We start from the raw sequence: 25,569 nt of genomic DNA on the forward strand, positions 1-25,569 counted from the left end.
AAACATCTGCTCATCAGAGTCACCAGGGAAAGACTCGCTGGGTGGATCCTGCACGGTACTGGAATGTAAAGCCAACCAGCTCTAAAAAAAGGCTGTGTAGCTTACAATATTTAGAAAGCAAACATGACTATCCAGACAAAACTATCCATAAAACTGTAAAAAAGAAGAGTCCACAAGGGCTGCCAGGGGAAGCGAGAGACCCCTGTCTGCAGGGTGGAAACCTCACCTCTCTCTCCCCCCCCTCCAATGGTAGTGTGTGCGCAAACTCCGCTCTCTTGCTCCTTCGGAGATTAGACTAGGCTGCCATATTTAGATAAAGGCCGTGTTTGCCCAGCAAGCTCGCCCAGGTCTAATCGAACCATTTGGAGCCGATGACTAGAAGACACACGCTGAGTTTGCACAACATCCTAACTAAGCGAGGCCTCGTTGTTCAGGGTCGGGCGAGGACAGCGCAAAGGGAGGCAGAACCTCATTCCAGGGAATGTTGAGCACGTCCCAAGCCAACATCCAAAAAAAAGGAAAACGTTGTAGGGGAAGATGGGCGAATATTGCCGATCTGGCATCTATTTTAATGTTTTTTAACTTCTAACGACTTGCAGCCGGCAGGCATCAGCGCTCAGCCCTCCCTCCTCCCTCCTCCGGGGCCTCCAGCGAGAGCCGCTTCCTTCCATTGCAAGACACCCGAGATCAACCATCCAGCGCTGGACACGCCCTCCACCCACTCGGCCACGCCCCCTTTCCTTTCCCGGCTGCACGAGCCGCCCAGAGACACCGACGGATACCAAACGCTTCGGCCAACGCCATACGCATGCGCAAACCGCCCTACGGGTCAACGTCCCCGCGCCCCCCTCCAGGGCGAGCGCCTTGCGAGAAGGACAGCCTGCTCGGCGGAGGAGGAGGGCGGTGCCGCGCCGTTTGCGCAGGCGCAGCGGCCGTTGGGTAGCTCCGGCGAGGGCCGCTCCGCGCAGGCGCCGCGCCCGCTCTGTCCCGGCTCGCCTTTCCCTCAGAGGCGGCGCCGCTCAGGGCAGGAGAGCCGCCGCCGCGATGGGTTCGGAGAAGGACTCGGAGTCTCCGCGCCCGGCCTCTCTCCACGCCGCCGCGCCGCCGGCTAAGTGCCCGAAGGGCGGCGGCGGCGGCGGGGGGGCCCCGGGGCCCGGAGGCAGCTGGGGCCGCCGCCGCCGCCGCCTCCTGAGCTTCCAGAGCGTCTTCTCGGCCGCCGCCTCGGCCGCCTCGTCCTCCGGCGCAGGGGTCCGTCGCCGCCGCCGCGCCAAAGCCAAGCCGGAGCCGCCGCCCGAGACGGCGCTGGAGGAGCGCGAGGCGGCGTCGGCGTCCGAGGAAGGCCTCCCGCCGCCAGCCCTGCCGCCGCCGCCGCCCGCCTCGCCCACCGGCCCCGCCGCCGCCGCCTCCGCCGCCGCCCCGTCGTCCCCGGCGGAGAGCGAGGGCGAGCCCGGGGCGGCGGGGGCCGAGGAGGACGGGGGGGCGCCGCCGTCGGAGCTGGAGTGCCCGCTGTGCCTGGTGCGGCAGCCGGCGGGCAACGCGCCCCGCCTGCTCTCCTGCCCGCACCGCTCGTGCCGCTCGTGCCTCCGGCAGTACCTGCGCATCGAGATCACCGAGTCGCGCGTCAACATCAGCTGCCCCGAGTGCAGCGAGCGGCTCAACCCGGCGGACATCCGCCTGCTGCTGCGCGACTCGCCCCAGCTGGTGGCCAAGTACGAGGAGTTCATGCTCCGCCGCTGCCTGGCCGCCGACCCGGACTGCCGCTGGTGCCCGGCCCCGGACTGCGGGTGAGGCTGCCGCCGGGGCTGGGGGGCGGCGGGGGGAGCAGGTGGGTCGCCTGCAGCAGCTGCCTAGTCTCGGTCCGCTTTATCTTCTGCTCTTGAATGCTCTGGTCTGGGGCATCGCCTGCTTTTCCAGCCTACGTAGTTGGACTGAAAATGGGGGGTTTGTAAGAAGTTTTATTACTGTGACTGCGCGTGTTTTCTCTCCGTGCAAAAAAGTGGTAGCTACTCTTTAAAGGGATACACAATTAAACACAGTTATTGTTTCTGTGTAGGATCCCAGGCTTTTCTTTCTAGCTCTTTATGCGTTGATATTGCTGCTGCTTCTTCTGCCTGACAGAATTACTGTTGAGGTGTGTATGCTGTCATTGCGTCCAGCATTGACGTGTCAGTGTGTTTGTTCTCAGTGGCTTTCCCCAGTATCTGTCACTAAGAAAAGAGATTCTCTAGGCTCTTTAATGTGGCCTAGTTAAAATAGTTACAATTTCGAAAGGGTTCTGTTTTCTTGAAAGTTTTATCATTAGATATATGAAATGTAGTGCTTTGCCTAAACCATAAAGCTGGTTTGCCCCTTTGGGTGGTGTTTAATTGGAGGAAAGGTAAGTATATCAAGTGACTTCAGAGTTGCTGAGATCAACCTAGGTTAGCTAGATGATATTTCCTGCTAAGTAAGAGATCTCATTATGGCAGCTTACTTCATCAGTGCCTATGATTTAAGTAGTTGGGACTACATGTAGTACTGAGACTGTGTACATACAGATTTCATTAACCTTTAAGACCTTTCCAACCTTTCTTTAAGAGAAAGGTTGGAGAACTGGTGGTAGTTAGTGGCAGGGGATATTGTCTAATCATTATCCCAAATATTTTTATGATTTAATCTTGGACAGCAAAGCCTATCTTAGAGGAAATGATGGACTAGGTCAGTGATAGCTACCCTTTTTGCCATCACGTGCCAAGAGGGGGGGGGGCCGGGGGAGGGTTGCGCGTGCCCATGCGCATGGGTGCGCAACCCCCTCCCCCCCCACTCCTGGCACATGATGGCCTGGTAGGCCCGTTTTTCTTTCTTACCTGGTTCCAGATCCTCTCTGTGTATCTGGGAAGGGCGAAAATAGCCTTTCCCACTCCCTTGGAGGCCCTACGGAGGCTGAAAGGGCCCATTTCCCAACTCCCGGTGGGACAGGAAGTGACATTTTTTGCTGTCCCCAGCCTCCAGAACCTCTCTAGGAGTCTTTAGGAGCCTCTCTAGGAGTCTCTGGAGGCTGGGGACAGGAAAAAACGTCACTTCCTGTCCCACCAGGAGTTGGGAAATGGGCCGTTTCAGCCTCCATAGGGCCTCCAAGGGAGTGGGAAAGGCTGTTTTCGCCCTTCCCAGATACACAGAGAGGATCTGGAGCCAGGTAAGAAAGAAAAACGGGCCTTCTCCACCCCGCCCCCCAGGCCCTCCAGAGGCAGGAAACAGCCTGTTTCCCTACTTCTGGTGGGCCCAGAAGGCCCGAAAATTAGCTGGCTGGCGCGCGCATGCGCCCCAGAGCTGAGCTGGCATGCCCACTAATATGGCTCCGCGTGCCACCTGTGGCACGCGTGCCATAGGTTCGCCATCACGGGACTAGGTCTTCAAGGGGTATGAATGCTATGTGGGGTGGATAAGAATGGGCAGCCTTTTCAGGGGAGGGGGAGATAAGTGAGAATTTCAGTGGATAGGATAAAGATGCCAAATGGTTGTCAGCATGTCCTGTTTGGGGCAAGTTTTTTCCCTGCTTTGCTTTTAACATTATGCTTAGTTAATTTTAATTTATGGATTTGGTGTGCCCGTCTTCAAAATGACTGTATAGAAGCCATTGATTTGCAGCTATTACTGTAGAAGGAAGGGATCTAGAAGGGGGCGGGCTGTGGACTCTGGTTCCCTCATGTAAAACTTAGTGCTTCCTTGTATAGAAGCAAGCTCTTGCTCAAATTACTGTGTTTCCCCGAAAATAAGACCCTGTCTTATAATTTTTTGAACCCTGAAATAAGTGCTTGGCCTTATTGCCATGTGCTCAAAAGCCCGATCTGGGGATGTCTTATTTTGGGGGAAACAGGGTAGTTTGTCAGTAAAAATAGGTTTTATGAGGATTTTGTTTGAATTCTGGTGAAGAAAGGTATAAAATTGATGATTTAGAAGCGAAGGAGGACATGATGCTCAGTGAAAAAGTGCAATTAAATAAATAGAGCCATAATAGAACAAATGCTGCGAAACTGCTAGCAGACCAGAATGTGAATCATTGTGATTCCGGTCAGTCACACAGCTGGAGAGTGAGAGATGGCCTACTCTTGGCAAATTGTCAGAATGAAATCAACAAGGAGACTTTTGCTTTCGCTTCTGTTTTCTTTTAAATCAGCCTCCTTAGAGTTTCTCTGATGCAGAATTGAGGAAGTTCTTTGAGCTGCGGTTTCTTCAGGGGTTTCCTTTAAACTATGCAACTTAATAGAAAGGATGAGGAGTTATTATTGTAATAAATAATAAATTACATTGCTAAATGTAAATTATTAACTCAGATTCTGTATGTTTCTGTCAAATTTACTCATGTTTTGTGAGCATTATGGTTCATTAGCCAAAACTTACATTGCTTTTGGAAAAGTTTTGATATCTAAATAATTCTAAAGTATTGAAGGTTTTCTTCGTTAAATTCTGTGGAATTTCATAATCACTGTATCCCGGATGTTCCTGAAATTGATGTTGAAATATCCCCAAACACTGTTTCCTTTATAGAAAATTTGAGGGATTTTACTACATTCATACTTAATAGTGGTAATAGGTTTCAAACTATATTACTGTAAAAAAATATTTCTCTTAGTTGCAGAGATGTACTCTGAAGAAATGGCACCTGTTCCTTTATTCAGATGTTTAGCTTGCCTTTATTTTTGGTCAGCTCAAGGTAGCGTACATACATAAGTCTCCTGCCTCCTCTTTCCCCACAGCCATCACCTTGGGAAATAGTTGGGGCTGAAAGAGAATGTCAGGCCCAAAGCATGCCTATACTTATGCAGTCCAAAATACATGGAGACATTACTTTTCATATTTAAGTCAGAGTTTTGGAATAATGTATGGCAGCAATCCTAATACAATAGCATGCCAGTTCCATGAACAGTATATGCTGGTTAGCCCGGTGGTGTGTGTGCATATATTTGTACAGTTTGAAGAGTAACCTATATGTGAAGGTAGCAGTACATTGTCAGGATCTCTGCTCTCTGAACTCTTAAGGTCTGTTTGTGTTCTTGCTGGGTTCCAGAAAATGCATCTGATTCTCTTCTCTGTATATTTTATACAAAATCGTTGTTCCCACGTTTCAGAAACCGGTTTCTCTCTGAATTACAGTGTAAACATATCCCAAGAAATACAGTATGGGGCAAACTGATGGCTTCTGCATTCCATCCTTGCTGTAAGCATCTTCATAAATTGGCAGACTTAGCTATTCTGCCTGGGAAGGTAAATTGCAGATCTAATGGCAAGAGTGTGTTTCCATGGCAATGCTGTCTTCTGCTGCACAGTGAGATCTGCATACAAATCTGGAAGTAGGTTTTTCTTTGTGGTCAGCTTGTGTTACAGCCTAGTATTTATTGGGCTTTCCCTGCCAGAAATATGGACAACATTCAGGACACCAGAATAACATCTGCATTATTGCAGTTAAATGAGAATAGTAGAATGTGATGAGGCATGGATTATTCAGAAAGCTTGAAAAAAACGTAAGACTTTGTGAAGGAACACAAATTCAGAAAACAACCTTCAGTCCCAGTTTATGCAGGGATCCAGAAGGGCAATATGCAGAATTGAGTTTCCTTTATCGATCCGGAATGCTACCTGCTGGGGGGTGGTGGTGGTGGTGATGGGAGAGAATAGAAATTAGATGGGAGAATGGATTTTGGTTACACATCAGTCAGAAAAAGAATTCCCTGTTAACATACAGAGTTGCTCTTATATTGCTTTAAACTAGCAAGCTGGTTGTCTTTCAGTGCTGCTGAGAGCTGAATGATCCGTGCCTCCTCACCCTATTCGTACTCTCTTCTTCTTATTCATTATTTAGCTATTCTTAAACAAGACTGTTCGGTACTACTGTATTTTGTGTCCCAATTGTGCATTCTGTTCTAAAACCTGCAGTTCATAAAAAAGAAAAAAACCATATTGAGGTCTGCAGTATGGATCTTAAACTGATGTGATGAGGCACAACCGAAATGTATAATGTGGGCTACGTATGTGTTTAGCTGTTGAAATCTTATGGTAATATGGGTCACAGGCAAGGTATGAGCAGTTAAAGAATTCCTTTTTTTATTCCTGAAAAACTAGAAAGTATGTTGTTTGTATAATACTCTACCAATGCAGTACACACAGTCCATTGAACTCTGATTCTGAAATGCAAGACTTGTGAGGTAGCCATTGTCCTTCATACCTTAATGGTCTGAGATGACTCGAAGGGGATTAATTCTGTAACAGGGATTCTGGTGATAAGGTTTGGAGTATTTGTGCTGCTGGATAATCAAAATGTCTGTTTGTATCTGTTGGGAGATTAGTGAGACTTGTGAAAAGGCAGTACATAAGCCAGCCTGGATTCCAAACAATTCAGCTTTTTAAAAACATTATTTCATTGAGGAATGGGATAGATATTTTTAAAAATCAGAATCCTGAATTTAAACAAGGTATGTAAAAGATACACTGCCAATAATTTCCCTGTATTCCTAGTGCAGTTTCAAGGATTTCCCCTTTGACTCAGGTAGGAGAAAGGCATTTTATGGTGAAGGCCAAGTAGTATCATTGGCAGTCAGTACTACTTACGCAATTTGGAGAATCTTTTCCAGGACAGGATGTGTTTTTCTGAAATACTTTTACAATGTTTTAGATCTCTCCTAATGGCTTACCTAGGATGTGAACTCCCTTGATGCAATATCCAGACATGAGTTGGGAGTCTTCCTTAAGATCAGAAGGCATTCCATTTAATAACTTGCTTTTTGCCCTCATGCTTTACTAATGCTAAGCTTTTTGGCACATTAGAAATTCTAAGCCGTCCTTCATTTCTGCCTTTCTGCCGATCTGCCAGGCATCTTGACAGGTCAATATCTGGTGCTTAGCTTTAATGATTCTATGGGGCAGGTTTCAGTTGCTTGAACTCCTACAGAATATGAGTCATATGAACCCTTGAAATGTTTGTATTCTTTTGTCTGAGAAACCATAGTATGATCTGAACTACATGAGTGTTAACAATCGGAAGAATGAAGGTGCCACCTGTGAGGTCTTGGATTTTCTCGCATGGATACAGTTATACATGTATTAGCAGTTCTTCAAATAAGGCACAAAGCATTTTAATCAGCTTGATTTAGATTCAGAAGTGTATTAATAACCAGTGGAGGTTTACCAAGTCTGCGTAGTATGCAGAGCTGTGGAGTCGGGAGATAAATGTTCCGACTCCGACTCCGACTCCGACTCCTCAGTTTTTTGTACTTCCGACTCCGACTCCGACTCCGACTCCCCGACTCCGACTCCTCTGTATTAATATGCGAATGTATTTTATACATTCCTTGAAGGAAAGAAAGGCAACATACATGTCATTACCACAGGACTACTGGCTGGGAAGCCAACAGTCTACTGTATTGAACAGTTTAAGCAAAAGACAAACACAATGAAAACAACAAAGTTTTATTAATTTTTTTTTATTAATTTAATTAATCAAGTTGCTGGATAGTAGCAGCAGGCATAAACATCAGGAACAGGAACTTTACCAGTTCAAAAATACAAACCACATTATTTGGTTGTTTTAGAACAAAAACAAAGCTTATCTATATGAACCAAAAACAAAATCTGTAAAACCTAGAAATGGTTTATATTAATCTTGAAATGTAGTTATAGGCTTAGCAAATGCAAATCAATTCAATGTAGAGTTCTAAGGAAGAGGATGGCTTCTTCAACAGTAAGTTTTGATGAGCGATCATACTTTTCAACTTCTTTTAGTGCTTTATAAAACTCCTGTTGGAATTTTTTTATTTGGACATTTACTGGTTCTGTAACGCTTATGCGACGTCGCTTTCCTTTAGCAACTTCCATTTTGTCTAAGAAGGAATCAAAGTCTAATTCTTCGTTTGAAGAAGATGATTCTGAGTTACCACTATTGCTTAAAAGAACTCCATCCTCCTGTGGAGGTATTTCAGGTCGTAATCCCTTCATGCGAACTGCTACATCATAGAGGGCCTTTTTCCCAGTAGCAATCTGTTTACTGTTCAATAAAAGTCGGCTCATTGGGTCGACATAAATAGCCGCTAACAAGATTTCATTTTCCAGCAAAAGACTCTCTCTTTTCATCATTGAAGATGCAATGCCCTCAGCTATTAACCCTCCATTTTTGTTCAGGCGATATAACAGGCTCTTCCATTCCAAGAGGAATTTACCCGGGGTTAGATCATCACATTGCAACCTCTTGGTGACAGTGAAGGGGTGAGAAAGAAGGTTCTCCAGCTCTTTTGTTTGTGTCCACTGGCTTGCAGTTAATGCAAGATTTTCATTGTCCATTTCTTCTATGAAGTCTTTAAGTTCAAGCAAACGCTTCACCATTAAATAAGTGCTTCCCCAGCGAGTTGTTTGATCCAAAATGGCTCCTTTTCCTGCACGTCTTTTCAAAATTGCATCTGTTTTTGGGGCCCTGGCTGCAACAGTTACTTGCCGTAATTTGCCAATTAATGTAGCTGCATGGCGATCTTTTAATCCATCTCTTATGGCAAGTTGCAGTGTATGAACAGCACATCGCATATGATGAATAGTAGCAAGCTTCAATGCTTCTTCAACAAAGTTGTCTAAAAAAATGTCAGCATTCTCTTCAGTTTCTAAACTTTCTCTAATACTTGCAGAGCTGTCTTCCTCTAAGTCTAATATCTGTTTGATACCTTCTTCATCTGCCTTCATCTTCTCAATTGTGCTCAACATGTTAGAAGCGTTATCTGTCACAACACATAAAATCTGTTCCTTTTTAATTTCAAAATCTTCTAGAACACCCTCCACTAACTTCTGAAGGTAATCACTGGTGTGATGTGCCTGAGTGTCCTTTACTCCGAGGGTCCGTGTTATTGTTTTGTTATTTTCATCCACAAATCTAACATTAATAGCGAAATAATTGACTCTGTGACGTGTGCATGCATCCATTTTAAGGAAGACAAAACGTCCTTTCATAACTTTCTGTAGTTCTTCCTTTTTACATTTGGCCTCCTCAATTATAAGTTTCCTTATACTTTCTCTTTCCAGAGAAACACCAAGTTTTTTTGCCATTTCTCCATTTAGGCCTAAAAAGGCTGTCTGTGAAAAGAAGGATAGTGGTACACTATTCTTTACTACCATTTCAATAATGTGGTGTTTGAATTTTTCTGGTGTCATCCTTATGGTAACTTTGTCAGATATAAATAATTTTCTTATTTGTGATTGTTCTCCAGTAGATTTCTGAACGTTTTTTGTCACAGAAGTAGATGCAATGTTTTCATTGCTATCTTTCTCATTCACGGCTTCTAACACTTTGGGATGAAAACGCTGTAAGTGTCTTTTCAAATTTGATGCTCTTGTAGGTGCATTTTTATCAGGCCCACTGAAACTGCTAATTTTTGCATCACATTGTTTTTCACCATCATCATCTTTTCTAATACATTGGCACACGTAATGTTTTCCATCACTTGATAATGCAAAGTGCTCATAAACAGTAGACTTTGTTGTGTTTGTTGTTAGCAGTCTTTTTGCCATTGTTTAGGATGCCTCTTTCCCTAAAATATAAAATATGTTATACTAACTGGCATATAATTAGATTTTTAATATCAACATACACAGTCTTGTAAGTTGTACGTACATGGCTTTATACAAACAAATAAGCTATATATCCCAGCACTAAACCTAGACATGATTTGTCCTATACAATATAAACACTTACAGTTGAATCCAAGAAGCTGTTCCACCAAGTTCTTCTAAGCCAGTGGTTCTCAACCTTCCTAATGCCGCGACCCTTTAATACAGTTCCTCATGTTGTGGTGACCCCCAACCAGGGGTGGGTTCTAAATTTTTTTACTACCGGTTCTGTGGGTGTGGCTTATTTTGTGGGCATGGCTTGGAGGTTATGTGACTGGGTGGGTGTGGCTAGCTGGTCATGTGACCGGGTGGCCATGGCTATGTGTATAGAGGGCTGAAAAAAGTCATTTCTGACAGGTCCTCGCACTTTTGACTGGTCCTCACACTTATGACCATCCTCACATTTATGCCCGTGCAGCATTTTTAACAACCATGTCACTCATTTCACAACTGCTTCTCTTCACCATGGTGACAAGATAGGGCAAAAACGTAAAATGTGAGGACAGTCGTAAGTTCGAGGACTGGTCAAAAGGGAGAGGACCAGTCAGAAATAACTTTTTCAGCCCTCTGAGTAGTCCATATACATAAAAGGATACAGCAATAGAGAGGGATGAAGGAAGGGAAGGGAAATTAGAGTAGGAGTGAGGGTAAGAGAGGGAGGAAGAGAGGAGGAGAAGGAGAAAGGAAGAGGAAGTAGGGAGGAGAAGAAGAGGGTGAGGAAGAGAAAGTAAGAAGGAAAGAAAAGAGAGAGGTGGTAGGTTTGAGGAGAAAGATTGCTGTACAATAAAAAAGATGAAAGGGAAGAAAGCCAACCCCAAACAAATATAAAGATATTAAGATAAAGAATGAATTGTTAAACTTTAAAGAATAAAAGAGAACAAATATGAATAAATAACAATAATTAGAAACACACATACAAACATACAATGTATTTTCTTTGAACAGAGTATTTGGCCGGTTCATTAATTTAAACAGTGTTTAGTCATGTTTAAAGTTTAAGCTAACAATCAGAGTTACAAGTTTTTATAGCCTTAGCTGAATGACAGCAGTTTTTCCAATGGTTTACAGCTTCAGTCTTGAACTATTGACCCTCCATTCCCTTCACTTATGCAAGTGTCTCTAGTCCTGCAAAAAACATATTTACTTAATCCCTTATCAGTGAGAGGCTAGGTTACCCATGGGCGCTGCGTTCCCTGTAACAGCAGAACACAACACTATGGAAAGTATAAGTATTGCCACTCCTAATTGTGCGTTGCGTGCCTTATAGTGAAGCACATGAAAAGCATGCTTCTTCACGGTCACTTAACGTGTTCATTTTGCGGTTACGTGAGGCACTGCATGCATTGGTCTTTATTCTTACAGTAGAGAAGTCATTAATTATAACTTTTTGTGAATTGGGACATTTAAACTTGCTTTTTTTAAAATTCCAATCTAAATTTAGTAGGAGTCGGAGTCGGTGCATTGTTTGCCGACTCCGACTCCGACTCCAGGTACCCAAAATTTCCTCCGACTCCGACTCCTCGACTCCGACTCCGACTCCGACTCCACAGCACTGGTAGTATGTTTCCAGAACTGAGTAAGTGGCTGCATTCTGCATGCGTTTAGATTCTGATTACTTTTCAGTGTTAGTCACATGTAACAGATATTGTGTGATATGGAGAAATTGCTAAGCTGGGATGTGGGGAGGCTGAGTACAATATGTTTTCGCTAGATAGCTGAGCACCTTAAACTGATAAAGGATGGTCTTAGCTGTTTTTTTTTCCTGTGACAAGCAGTCCCATTTAAAGGGTGTCAGTTGAAGATGAATGCCTCAAGAACAGCCAAGGAGGGACTAGTTTCTCATAGAAGACAATTTTCCCATGGACTGGGGGAGGGGATGGTTTTCTGTGCAACTAGATGCAGCGCCCGTGCAGATGAAGCTTCGGTCACTCACCCTCCGCTTGCATGGCCCGGTTCCAAACAGACCACGGACGGGTCTGATGGCTGGGGACCCCTGCTCTAGAAGACTGATTGATTATGTGCGATCAAATCAGTTTTAGTTCTTAGCAATCACATAAGTAGATTTGGCCCTTCAGGTCTTCCAATGGTGCACCATTACCACAATAACTGCATAATAATTCACCTTGTGGCTGGTTATTCTCCCCTTTCCTTCCACTTTCCAATTATTAGAGCCTTCACCAGTGAGCTGGGCCTTGCAAATGTGTCCAGAGTAAGATAAGCCAGGTCATTTGTGCCTTGAGAGAGAACTCTGGGTTATTTGCTTGAAGATCTCTCTGCTTGTTCCCTTGGCTGTCCATGGTATTCTCAGGAGTCTTCTCCAACACCAAAGTTCAGAAATGTCAATAGGTTTTCCTGGCATTTCATGTTTTCTTTGCTTTCATGTTTTCTCTGAGTCTGGACGAATACAGTACTTTTTCTGTCAACTGAATAAGTAGAATTCATGATGCCTACTGCTATCGGAATGCAACATATGTTCACTATTGAAAGATACATTTATTTATTTTTTATTTATTTATTAAATTTTTATACCGCCCCCTCTCCCGAAGGACTCGGGGCGGTGAACAGCCAGAATTAAAAACACACAATACGAATATTAAAATACATTAAAACAAAATTAAATTATCTTAGGCTTCTCCAATTTAAAACCCCGTTACCCATAAAATTCACCCAATTAAAAATTTTTAACCCAGCCCAGCTTGCTGAAATAAAAAAGTCTTCAGGGCCCGGCGGAAGGTCCGGAGGTCCGGGATTAGTCGTATCCCTGGGGGTAGCTCATTCCAGAGGGCGGGTGCCCCCACAGAGAAGGCTCTTCCCCGGGGGGTCGCCAGCCGATTGAAGAAGTAGCAATGTTTAATTAGGATACATTCCTTGATTCTTGAAATGGCTGAGATACTTTTTCTGCCTCATTTTGTTAAAACCAAATTTGGTTTCACTAGCTTTTATAATTTCATAGTACATCTTATTGGAAATAAAGTCCACGGTATTGTAGTCTCATAGCAGCTTCTAAAACTAAGCAGTTTATCAGTGTATCAGCTTCTATAGATCCCTCAGTTGGAAACGCAATACAAGCACAAATGCATCCAACTTATAAATAGTTTGATAGAAATGTAAACAATGAAGTCAAGTCATAAAATACATAAAAAATTTAGCATAAAAATGTGTTAAATTGATATTTCAGAAAACCAGCATCTGTTTGATGAATGTGGTTGAATTAAAGGCAAAATTATATGGCATTCCCTCAAATTAAATTTTAAAAGCTCTGTAGAAGGGCTCTGCTTAATTTACTTCTAAATAGGCAATAACATCAGAGCTAATCTTGTTTCTTAGAGAATGTCATTATTGTTCCATATTATAGAAGCAATTACTGAAAAAATCTAGCCTCAATTTTCCTAACTTCTTGGTAATGGGGAACTACAAATAATTTTGTTAGAGATGCTCTTATTGATTCAAGTCATATAAAACTTTATAGGTTAAAATCAGTATTACTTTAAATGGAATAAAATGTATTGGTAACCAGCATGTGGCCTATAGGACAGGTATAATACAGTATGCTTATGGTGCCTAATTCCAATTAACATATTTACTTGTAGCCTGCCTTTATTAAATGTACAAAATAACTCAAGATAGTGAACCTTCCTCTTCCTATTTTCCATATAATAACAACCTTCTGGCGAGAGTTGGGTTGAGAGAGAGTGACTGGCTCAAAGTCGCCCAGCTGACTTTCATGGCTAAGGCAGGACTAGAACTCACGGTCTCCCACTTTCTAGCTTAGTGCCCTAACTTCTAGACCAGGTGTGTCCAATCCTTGGCCCATGGGCCACATGCAGTCTTGGGCAGCTAGTAATAGGGCCTCACAATAAAATATTTAAATATTTTAAATAGATAGTTTTAAAAGGAAGTTTGTTATTTATATACATTAACTATATTATATATTTTATATATAATATACAATGACAGCAATTTGCCTTAATGATCTTAAAGTGGACATAGAACGAGGTGTATGATAAAGCGATACAATATCACCTATCCTTTTCTCAGCCTGCCTTGAAGAAGTATTTCACAAACTAGACTGAGCAAAAGACTGAATAAAAATCAATGGCACTTATTGCAGATGATCACTTAAGATTTGCAGATGATGTTGTTCTCTTCTCACAAGACCGAGAAGAGCTACAAAGACACAAGAATTGCACAAAGCAGGATAACCATTTGGCTTAAAAATAAACTTGAAAAAAAGCCAGGTTATGTTTAATACATTCACCAAAGAAAGAAAAATGTTTATATCTGGAGAAGAAGTAGTTATAGTGGACCACTACATATACCTTGGTCTGTGGATCTCAATGGAAGGTGATACAATAAAGAAAATTAAACTGCATGTTAAATGTGGTTGGTAGGTATTTGGCAAGCTAAGCGTAATTTTCAAGAATAACCTCCCTCCCACTATGCCTGAAGAGAAAAGTTTTTGATCAGTGTGCGCTACCTGCTCTAACATGCCAATGAAACATGTACACTAACCTCGCAATCGATACAAAAGCTACGAGTGGTGCAAAGAGCCATGGAAAGATACATGCTCAGCATCACAAGACAAGATAGAAAGACCTGCACATGGATTAGAAAACAAACCAAAGTACCGTATTTTTCCGTGTATAAGACACTACTTTTTCTTTAAAATATTTACTTGAAAATGGAGGAGCGCAGTGGTGGGATTCAATCAGTCCTGGCCGGTTTGGGCGAACTGGTAGTAGAAATTCTGGCTGGCCATGCACACCCAACCACGCCATTACTTGCAGAATCTAGCCGCTGCGTACTTCTGCTCACTGCAGCTCGCAAAGGTAAGGCCGAAAGGCACAGGCCAGCGGGTGGGCAGGGGAGGGCGAACTGGCAGAGGGGTAATACCAACAGCGGGGGGTGAACCGATGCGCACAGGGAGGGAGGGAAGCACATGGAAGATCACGGCACCGGAGCCCTTCCCATGTGTTTCCCAAAGCCGGCCTTCCTGCAAAGGGAAGCGTGCTGCAGATCATGGCACCGGAGCCCTTCCGATGTGTTTCCTGAACCAGACTAGTGAGGTGGAGGGTGGATGGCCGAGCAGTCCTCGGGAGAGTGCTGCGCTGGGGTGCTGTGTGCTCTCACCGCCTGGAACTCGCAGGCAGCAAACGAAACCCGTGTCGTGACTGCCGCCTCCTGCCTCCCTGCATTGAGAAGGCTGAGCAGCGGGAAGTGCGCAGACCTCGTGAACCACAGGAAGCAGCTGCCAGCGATGCCCTCAGGTGAAGATGTGAGTGGGGTGGCTTGAACCCCCTCGGGAGCCGTGAAGCGCTCGCCGCTCCTCTGACATCCGCCAAGCCTCCTCCCACCGTGCTTCCTCCTCACCAGAAGCACTCACACGCCCAGCGGGAAAGGGGATGCTGGTGACTGACTGGGCCTGCTTTAATGGAGAGGCGTCCTCGCCAATCCGGCACAGCATGGAGGTCCAGCACCAATTCAGAGTTCTTTCCCCTGCCCCCCCCCCCCCCCGGGACAGGCAGAGAAAGAGACGAAGGGAGGGAAAGAGAGAGACACACACACACACAGAGGCGGAGGGAGGGAAAGAGAGAGACGAGAGACAGGAAGGAGGGAAAGAGACAAGAGACACACAGAGAGAAAGATGGGAGAGAGATGAGTGAACGGAGATGAGAAAGATAGGGAGAAAGAAAGAGGAGAGAGAGATGAGGGAGAGGAGAGAGGGAGAAAAGAGAGAGATCTGTTTAAAAGCAAATAGAAAAATGGCTCTGAGTGTTTAAAGTTGCAGACCCCTGGGTTAGGCAAACACCATGGTCGTTAAATCAACCTTGTGGTCATTAAGTGAACACTGGTTGTTAAACAAGTCCATTTTCCCCAATGGGCATTTTTAACTGGAAACCAGAAGGAATTGTTGAAAACTGGCAAAAACAGAGAAAACCTCAGTCACATGACTGTGTGGGATGTTATAACTGGTCATAAGTGTGTGTGCGCGCGCATGGCTGTCAAAACTCCAAAAACAGGTCAAGTATCTCCGAGGAGGTCAGTTGTAAATTAGAACACTTGTTAAGCTACTGGCCATTAAGCGAGGACCACTTGCATTTGGTTTGCCTTAAGGGTTCAGAGCTGTATGGAATCTGGTTTCCTTTGGGGGATTGCAAAAGGTCTGGATGGGGGAATCTTTGTAGGGGGAACTAGAATTGTGACCGCTTAGCCATGCCCACCCAGTCACGCCCACAGAACTGGTGGTAAAAAAAAATTTGAATCCCACCTCTTGGAGGGGCGTCTTATACACAGGCCCAGAGGAGAAGGCATGGCGTGGCCCATCCCCGTTCCCTTTTGCTGGGTGAGCCTCAATCTTATAAGCAGCTCTATCATTCCCCTCTATTGTAGTTGTTTCCTGTATCACATTGCCACTCTAGGTTTCATCTCTATTGTTCCTGTGATACATTCCCTGTTCTTGTATCACTCACTGTCTAATAAGATGGCTTCTGCACAGTGGTGGCTTGTAGTACGCTTACTTACTTACGCTACATGAAACATGGGGGCATCCTATACAAAGGGGCGTCTTATAGATAGAAAAATACGGTATACAATATCATCAAGAGAGTCAAAGAATTGAAATGGAAATGGGCTGCTCACCTAGCAAGAACGGATGGCAGGTGGACCAAGGCAGTCATAGAATGGATCCCACTTGATCAAAAGCGTCCATGAAAGAGGCCTAAAACAAGATGGATTGACAATATCAGCAAGTATTGAGAGCCCAATTGGCAAAAGAAAGCTCAGGACCACATTGGTTGAAAACAGGCAGACGAGGTCTTCATCCTGCAGTGGATAGACAGTAACTATGATGATGATGATGATGCATATTTTATATGCAGTCCGAGACAATTCCTCTTCACTTGGTGTGGCCCAGGCAAGCCAAAAGGTTAGAGTTAGACACTCATGCACTGGACCGGGGTGGGCAATTAATTTTCCCAAGGGGCTAAATTAGAAATTGGGACTGTTGTGGCATGTTGCCCCACCCTGTCCCTTGATGATGATGTCCCACCCCCCACTATGACATCGTCCGGATTCTTGACATTGATGCCCCACCTCCTGATGCAACTGCTATGGGCCAGATGTGGCCTGTGGGCAGGGGTGAAATCTACTTACCTTCCTTACCGGTTCGGAAGTGCCCGTGCGCGAGCAAATGTCATGTGCGCACGCAAACTTGCGCATATGCAGAAGGTAAACACATTACTTCCTGGTTAAAACCAGGAAGTAATGACATCTGGGCAGGTGGGCGGAGCTTTGCTCTGCCCCAGATCGCCGAACCAATGGCCAGGATCGCTACTAGACCAGGCGATCCGGTCTGATCCAGGAGCATTTCACCCCTGCCGTGGGCCGTTAAAATGCTGCTGATCCAGTTCTACAGAAGAATTATTGAGTCTATCATCTGCACCTCCATAACTGTCTGGTTTGGCTCTGCAACCCAACAAGACAGACAGAGAGTTCAGAGGATAATTAGAACTGAAAAAAAAAAAACCAATTACCACCAACCTCCTTCCACTGAGGACCATGTATACTGCACAAGTCAAAAATAGGGCTGTGAAAATATTTAGAGACCCCTCACATCCTGGACATAAACTGTTTCAACTCCTACCCTCAAAACGACGCTATAGAGCACTGCACACCAGAACAACTAGACACAAGGACAGTATTTTTCCCAAATGCCATCATTCTGCAATATTATTATTATTATTATTATTATTATTATTATTATTATTATTATTATTATTATTATTTATTCAATTTATATACCGCCCTTCTCCCTGAGGACTCAGGGCGGTGCACAGCCAGAATTAAAAACATGAAATACAAATATTAAAAACAATTAAAATCTATATAAATTTGGCCCAAAAATTTAAAAAACCACAAACCAATTAAACATTTAAAAAAATTCTTCCTAAGCCAGCCCGGCTTGTTGGAAAAAGTGGGTTTTAAGGGCACGGCGGGAGGCACTGAGGTCTTGGATTCTCCTTATCTCTGGGGGCAGCTGATTCCAGAGGGTAGGTGCCCCCACAGAGAAGGCCCTCCCCCTGGGGGTCACCAGCCTACATTGTTTGGCTGATGGCACCCCGAGGAGGCCCTCTCTGTGGGAGCGCACAGGTCGGTGGGAGGTCGTCGGTAGCAGCAGGCGGTCTCGAAGATAGCTAGGCCCTATGCCATGGAGCACTTTAAAGGTGATAACCAACACCAATTAATTCCCACAACACTGTCAAATAATTTACTAAGACTGTATTACTATTCTTCTCTTCCTTACTAGTATCTGTCTCTTTCCACTTATTGCAATAACCATGTTTCTTGTATCTTTCAATTTATATTGTTTTTATTTGTTTCCTAGTACAATTTGATAGCTTATTAGTAACCTTGACTATCACTAAGTGTTGTAGCTTTTTATTCTTGATGAATGTATTTTATTCTCCTTATGTACACTGAGAGCATATACACCAAAGACAAATTCCTTGTGCGTCCAATCACACTTGGCCAATAAAGAATTCTATTCTATTCTTTCTAGCATTACTCACTAGGACAAACAAACATATGAAGCACTACTCTTATCAACTGTAGGGTTTTTAAAGGCAGCCTGATGTAGGGTGCCTTGCAGTTGTCTGGTGATGAAAGTGTGAATTATTGTTGCAAGGTCCCCTTAGTCCAGGTAAGTCTGCACCTGGTGTACTAACTGGACAAAGCTGAACAAAAGCCAGGGCCTCCACCTTCCCATCCACAGTAGCTGTGAATCCAGGAACACACCCAAGACATGGCCTAATCTCTCGTGGACAGCATAGAACATAACTGTGATGTGCTATTGGGTGTCCCTCATGATACTTTACCCTGAGCCAATAGATGACCTCTGCAAGGGTTGAAAGTTACTGGGGAGAGAAATGTGATAAATGCACTTTTATGCCCCTTCATTTCCCCCCCTGCTTTTGAAATATTACATTTAGCAACAATAAAAAAAGAAAAACTTTTGAAATGTCTTCTGTCTTTCCCTCCCTCCCTCTCTCTCTCTTTCCCTCCCTCTCTGTTTCTCTCTCTCTCTTACTCCCTCCCTCGCACACACACTCACACACACACCCCGCAACACCTCCGTCGTCCTCATCCTTGCACTGGTCAGCCAAGCCCTTCTGGTGAGGGAAAGTCTCAGCATCTGCGGGGTCCCCACTGCCGCCCTCCCCTCCCCAGGCCAGACCTTTTCTGGGCACCCTGCCGAAGTCTCAGGGCAACCTACCTCCCTTTACCTGCTCCTGCGGTGGTGATTCTCGTGGGAATGCGGCAGGGAAGCGGGGTGAGCGTGAAGGGCAGGAGGGAGCTGGACCAAAGAAGGGTGAAGCTAGAAGTCGTCCTCTCCTTTCTATTGCTGTGAGGGCTGAAAATTTGCAGGGGTTGATTTGAAAGGCCTAATCCTAGTCTCAACCTTGGGGGGCAGGGGCATTGAACGGTGAAGGCACTCTGCATATCATCAGAGACAATCCTGCCACAGGAAAAGGGGAAGGGGACCAAGCATGGGGTGAGGAGGTGGGCAGCGAGAGATCCGCTATTGCTGCAGAGATAGAGGGCAGTGTGCAAGATCCCTCTAGTCTAGTCTTACCTCCTCCCCCATTCTCTGCAATTACCGTACTTTTCGGAGTATAAGACGTACCTTTCCCCCCCTAAAAGGGGGTGAAAATTTAGGTGCGTCTTATCCACTGAATGTAGCCCTGCCTACCCACTGGCCCCCACCCTTTGGCCTGTGCCTCGCAGCAGTTACCTCCTTGCAAGCAAACCGCAAGAAAAAACAGCTCCTTTCAGTTTCAGCATAGGCTAATTAGCACAAGTTGATTAGATTGGCATCCCGACTCTCAGCTGCTTTGCTCTCAGCTGTTTTTTTTTATTGAAAAAGTTTTTCAAATACAAATTTTCCCCCCTTTTTTTCCCTCCCCTCCTCCCTAACCCCCCCCTCACCCTCCCCTCTCCCTGTGGCTTCTTTAGGGTACAACCCAAATACATAACAGATTATATAATACTTTACCATCCCCTTGCTCCATCCCCCATATGCTGACCCTTTCTTTCTAATAATATTATATCCCCCTTATACTATACATTTCAAAATAATATTCTATAACATTATATAATAACTCCTAATTTAGCATAGTAATATTATTATATCCCCCAATTTAACAATTTTTGCTCTCAGCTGTTTTGAGCAGGGCTCTGCTGCTTGCTGCAAAGAGGCTGGAGCAGATTTTTTTCCCTTGTGCTAATTAAGCTATGCTGAAAACGAAACTGAAAGTAAAGCAGGCTGCTGTTTGCTGCAAAGAAAAATTAGGCAGAGGCAGAGGGAGATTTCTTTTTCTTCTTTTTCCTCACTAAAAAAAGTAGGTGCAAACAGTGGGAAATTTAGGGCAAAAGAGGAGAGTTCAAGATTTTAAAACACAAAAGAAAAAAATAAAAAGGCAAAAAGAAAAATGGGAAGGGAGAAAAAGAAAAAGAAATGAAAGAGAAAAATGTTATACATATTTAGAATTGAAATATGAATAGTAAGAAATAAATGGGAAATCACGTTTGTAAAAATGAAATGAATAATAATTAGAATATTTGTCTTTGTATTTTTGAAATCTAGACTGAAGTTTTTATTTTTTTATTTTTTTTAGAAATATGAATAAGTATAAACTAACAATTGAAATATCTTTAATGGTATATGGTGGTGAAAGTAAAAAGGATTAAATTGTAGCTTGGATAACAGAACATTTTTAAATTTAATTTTGGAAATTGTAACGATTGAAATATTTTTAATTATATATTGTGATGAAAGTAGAAATGATTAAGTTGTGATTTCGAGGATTATATGGGCAAAACTATTTGGGTTATTGGGAGAATTTAAGATGTGAAAATGAGTAACATAAGAGGAAAGCTCTATTTAACTAGGGAATTGTAATAATTGAGACTATTAATTGTATAGTGTGTTGAAAGCAGAAATGGTTAAGTTGTGGTTTGGAGGAATATGGGGAAATTATTTGGTTTATTATTGGTAAATATAATTAATTGATTTGTAAGAAATTGGATTGCATGGAAATAATTGGAATATTCATGTTCATATTGATTAATATACAAAAAAGATAATTATATAATTAATTGATTTATATTAAAATGTTGAATTTGTATTAAACAACTGTGATATTACATAATTAACCAATGTGAGGATGGATATAAAAATAGATGACAATGGAAAGGAGTATAATATAAAATAGAAGGGAAAAATTGAATTTGATTAAGTTTAGAGAAGAGGATGAAGAGTAATATTGGTTTTTTAAAAAAATAGATGAGGAATAAATATGGCAAAAAGGAAATATAGAAATTATATATTTAATTGAAATGACTAAACACTGTTTAAATTTGTGAACCGGCCAAATACTCTGTCAAAGAAAATACATTGTATGTTTGTATGTGTGTTTGTCTAAAAAAAAATAAAAAATAAACTTTTTATAAAAAAAAATAAAAAAGGTAGGTGGGTCTTATACTCTGAAAAATATGGTAGGTCTCATCAGCACAAAGGTTATTTGCTTGTGTATCTCTGTAATTTTTGAAAGAAGGAAGGCAAATGACAACTACAGGAGGGAATCGGGGCTGGAAAAAGCAAAAGGTCGGGGAGGGTTTTTTGAAACAGAAGGAAAGGAGGGGGGACCATTTGCAAACAGTTCCCCTGGCTGTCTATCAACTTAAATGGGAGGCGTGAAACAAAACCGCATCCACCAATCAGAGCCCTGTTATGCCCATCGCTTGTTTCGGTGCATGTTTGGCAGCTCTTCGTCTGCTGGGGCGACGGCGTGTGTGCCCACGGAGAGGGCTCTCCGTGTGCCATAGGTTTGCCACCAGGGTCCTACAGGTTCCAAAGCACCTCTTTCAAATGATTAGCATATTTATGGTAAAAATATGTTTTACATTTGAACTTGCAATAAGATTCAGGAACCAAGGCTTTTTTTCTATAAGGTGGGAAGGTGATTAGCAGAATTGTATTCGTTGTGCTCACTGCACATTCTTAGGTGTTTGTATGGGGATTGCTGTCCTGCTAGAGACTACGTTTATTTTTCTCGTGCTTAATTTCCCACAGATGCATCCCACAGTTTCTATGTTGAATTCAGAAATGAACTTTCTTTGTTGTGGGAGAGTATCTTAAATCCTGGGTCAGCTTCCTTTGAGTAATATCTCCAAAATCCAAGTCAAAACCAGCAAAAGTATGGAAAACGAATGATAGCAGCAGATAATTTCATAGGCAAGGCCATTAGGGTCAGTGTTAAGAATGAGGTGTGAAATTCTGAATACCAGAGGAGCTTTCTTTCCCCAATGGGACCAGCCCACCGCCGCAGCGGAAGAAGCCTGTGATGAAGCCTGTGTGCTAAGGAACTCTAACAGGCAGATTGAAGGGGAGAAGCCTTTTGTCCTTTTGCCACCAGAGATGAGAACTGCTGCCAACCTTTTGGCCTTCCGGGAGGGTATTAAAACTGGGCTTTGCTGGTTGTCTTGGGGCCCCGAGGGGAGTGCTGCCCCCTGGAGGTGGTTGATAGGATAAGAAGACCTCATCCCCATCCCGTCTGACTCTCAAATCTGGTTTCAGCATAGTTTTTAAAATCTGTCTAGTTTTGATATTTTAATTATTTTTCTACTTGTTTTATAACTTGTAAGCTGTCCAGAGTCACCTTAGAGGGGCGAGGGACAGCATAAAAATGTAAGAAATAAATAATTAAGGCATTAAGGAAATGAGCTGTACGGCACTTTTGCTTAAATAAAACACGGGGTGGACTAGGCTAGACGATCTTATTGTTGAATTGAGAATGGACTGTATCGTATTTATTTGTTCTATACTACAGTATGACTTCTCCACAAGATTCTGCTCTTTCTTAACTGACCTGTATTCTTCTTCTTAGTTATGCTGTTATTGCCTATGGTTGTGCCAGCTGCCCTAAACTGACTTGTGAGAGAGAAGGCTGCCAGACTGAGTTTTGCTATCATTGCAAGCAGATATGGCACCCCAACCAAACTTGCGACATGGCCCGCCAGCAGAGAGCACAGACTCTGCGAGTAAGGACAAAGCACACCTCAGGCCTCAGTTACGGACAAGAGTCTGGTCCAGGTATGTATTTGAGAGCGCCTTGGTCATTGTGAAGATCATCAGAGAGTTGATCCTGAGATCCTGATGTAGTCAGACATCTCCAGCAACACTAGTGGGCAGGATGTTTATGTGCTGTATAATCTTCCAGGCAAGGTCTTTCATATGCTAGCTGTTCCTGGGCTTTTATTTCCCCACTTGTTCTCCTGGTTGACAGTTACGAGCAGGGACGGAGTCAGATTTCTGAAGGGGATTCCCATGATATAATGAGAGTGGAAACAAAACCTTTTGTGAACCATTAATGCATATATTTTTTCTTGATGAATGGCATCAAACATGCTGTCTTGAATTCCATGGAAGAAAGTTATTTATTAGGTACATTTAAATAAATATTGGATTGAAGCTTCCTTTCGTTTTACTTCTCAGTTCGTTATTGTGCTAAAGTGTGTCTACCTAGAATGCCTCTTACCAGTGCTTTTGAGGAGCACATTAGGATGAATCTGGGCAGTAAGGATGTTCTGAAAATCCAGATCTTTTAGTTATTACTAATTTCTACCTGTTCCATTAAATTGGGCAGGAGGACCTGGTCTTGATCCATCTGTTAGGTGTTTTTAGGTGTTGGACTCAGGAAATGGGCCTTTTCTGCTGTGTCTGCCCTCTGGAAAACTCTACTGTCCAAGGTTTGATTGGCCCCAACTCTGCTCACCTTTTGGAAAGCTTTGAAGACCTGGCTCTTTTCATAGGCATGGGTTCCAGGCAGGGGTGGGTTCTAAAATTGTTTACTACCGGTTCTGTGGGCGTGGCTTATTTTGTGGGCGTGGTTTGGTAGGGGGGGTAATGTGACAGTGGGTATGGCCAATTTTTTTTTTAAACTTTTAAAAGCATTTTTTCTACAACCTTAGGTTGCAGAAAAAAATGCTTTTAGAAGCCTCTGACGATCAGGCAACTCAGCTGGGATCGCCAGAGGCTTTTAAAGGCATTTTTTCCCCTACAACCTCTTCAGCCGAAAAAATGCTTTTAAAAGCCTCTGATGATCCCAGCTGAGCTGTGCGATCATCAGAGGCTTTTTTTTTACTTTTAAAAGCATTTTTTCGGCTGAAGAGGTTGTAGAAAAAATGCTTTTAAAAGTAAAAAAAAAAGCCTCTGATGAGGTGGGCGGGGTAAGCGACCGGCTGGGGACTGATTCGGGGGCGTGGCCAGCCAATGTTATTACCGGTTCTCCAAACTACTACAAATTTTTACTACCGGTTCTTGCGAATCGGTGCGCAACAGGAGCAACCCACCACTGGTTCCAGGAGAATAATCAAGTGCGCGCTATTAGAAAGTGATGTTTGGGAGCCACTTTGTGTTTGTTAGCTGGGAGTAGATATATTTTTAATATACCTTCCGTTTATATTGTATTTTAATTTCTATTAAACTCTCAGGATCATATTGGTGAGATGGATGACCATTTTCATCATTCATCACCATTTTAGCCATTGCCTATCCACTGCAAGATGAAGGCCTCTTCTGCTTGTTTCCAACCTATGCAATCCCAACCTCAATATAAATAAATAGCAGTAATATAATTGTATGGGTGGATGGAGATTTCCTCCATAATATATTATATGTACTTCTCCATAATATATTCGATTCACTGGATGGAGCTACAAAGGAGGGGAAATCCACAACAGCATATTACAGATAGTCCTCGATTTACTATGATAATTGAGCCAAAAATTTCCTAAATGAAACATTTGTTAAGTGAATTTTGCCCCATTTTCTTGCCACAGTTGTTAAGTGAATCACTGCAGTTATTAAGTTAGAAACATTGTTAAGCGAATGTGGCTTCCCCATGGACTTTGCTCATCAGAAGGTCACAAAAGGAAATCCCATGACCCAGGGACGCTGCAACTGTCGCAAATAGGAGTCAGTTGTCAAGCCTGCGAATTTTGATCATGTGACCATGGGGACGCTGCAACGCTTGTAAGTGTGAAAAACGGTCATAAGTCACTTTTTTCAGTGCTGTTGTAACTTTGAACGGTCATTAAATGAACTGTTGTAAGTTGAGGACTACCTGCATTTCCAACTATTCTTGGTCTGAATCTTTAAAAAGATGGAGATTTCCAATAAGAGTTAAAATACTGAATGTGTATGTCAAGTATAGCTTTGTGTTCTCATGCTGTTTAAAATGCAGAATCCGCTTTATAGCAGGCTAAATATATCCCTGTAGCCAAATGCTCTGTTTTCTATGTGGCAACTTTTATGACCATTTTCCCACAGAGGTCGATGTCGCTGATCTTTTCTTAATGAGCACAAGTGGATCGCTGCTGAGCCATTCTCTTTTGCAGTCTTGTCAACTATATAAGAACCATCCTGGAGGAATAATTTGTTAGACACAGGATAGCCTTTGAATGAGTAAGGCTTGATCCTCAGTACGGTTAAGCTCAGTGTTTTGGGCTTTCAGATGCTTCCCTGTTCAGAAAGGGCCCCCCCAGAAAAAGTAAAGGTACAAAGATTCATCATCTTCTTTCTTGTAATAAGACAGCTGAATAAGTTTTGGTTCCTTACTGGCATCTCCTTAATGTGCAGAGTTAAGAAGTTGACTAGTTTTCTTTTCACTTTCACAGCCGATGACATCAAGCCATGTCCCCGCTGCAGTGCCTACATTATCAAAATGAACGATGGCAGCTGTAATCATATGACTTGCGCTGTATGTGGCTGTGAATTCTGTTGGCTGTGTATGAAGGAAATTTCTGATTTGCATTACCTCAGGTAATTTGGCTGGGGGGCCTCTTGTTTTGTTTCGCTAGCTGATAATTTGCTCATGCCTTTTTTGTTTC

At 43.3% G+C, this 25,569-nt stretch overlaps 1 protein-coding gene across 1 annotated transcript in view; it reads left to right on the plus strand.

The window, feature by feature from the left end:
* The first annotated feature begins 965 nt into the window (after positions 1–965).
* The window catches only part of RNF19B (ring finger protein 19B), a 33,184-nt gene continuing 8,580 nt past the window's right edge, over positions 966–25,569 (plus strand). The window contains exons 1-3 of the mRNA XM_070950259.1: positions 966–1,784; positions 22,566–22,771; positions 25,357–25,501. Coding sequence (XP_070806360.1) covers positions 1,045–1,784; positions 22,566–22,771; positions 25,357–25,501 — 1,091 coding nt within the window. The 5' untranslated portion in view covers positions 966–1,044. The remainder of the gene's footprint in view (positions 1,785–22,565; positions 22,772–25,356; positions 25,502–25,569) is intronic.

The sequence above is a fragment of the Pituophis catenifer genome, unplaced genomic scaffold (assembly GCF_029215685.1).
Source record: "Pituophis catenifer annectens isolate HBS135680 unplaced genomic scaffold, rPitCat1.0.hap2 SCAF_9, whole genome shotgun sequence".
Classification (NCBI taxonomy): Eukaryota; Metazoa; Chordata; class Lepidosauria; order Squamata; family Colubridae; genus Pituophis; species Pituophis catenifer.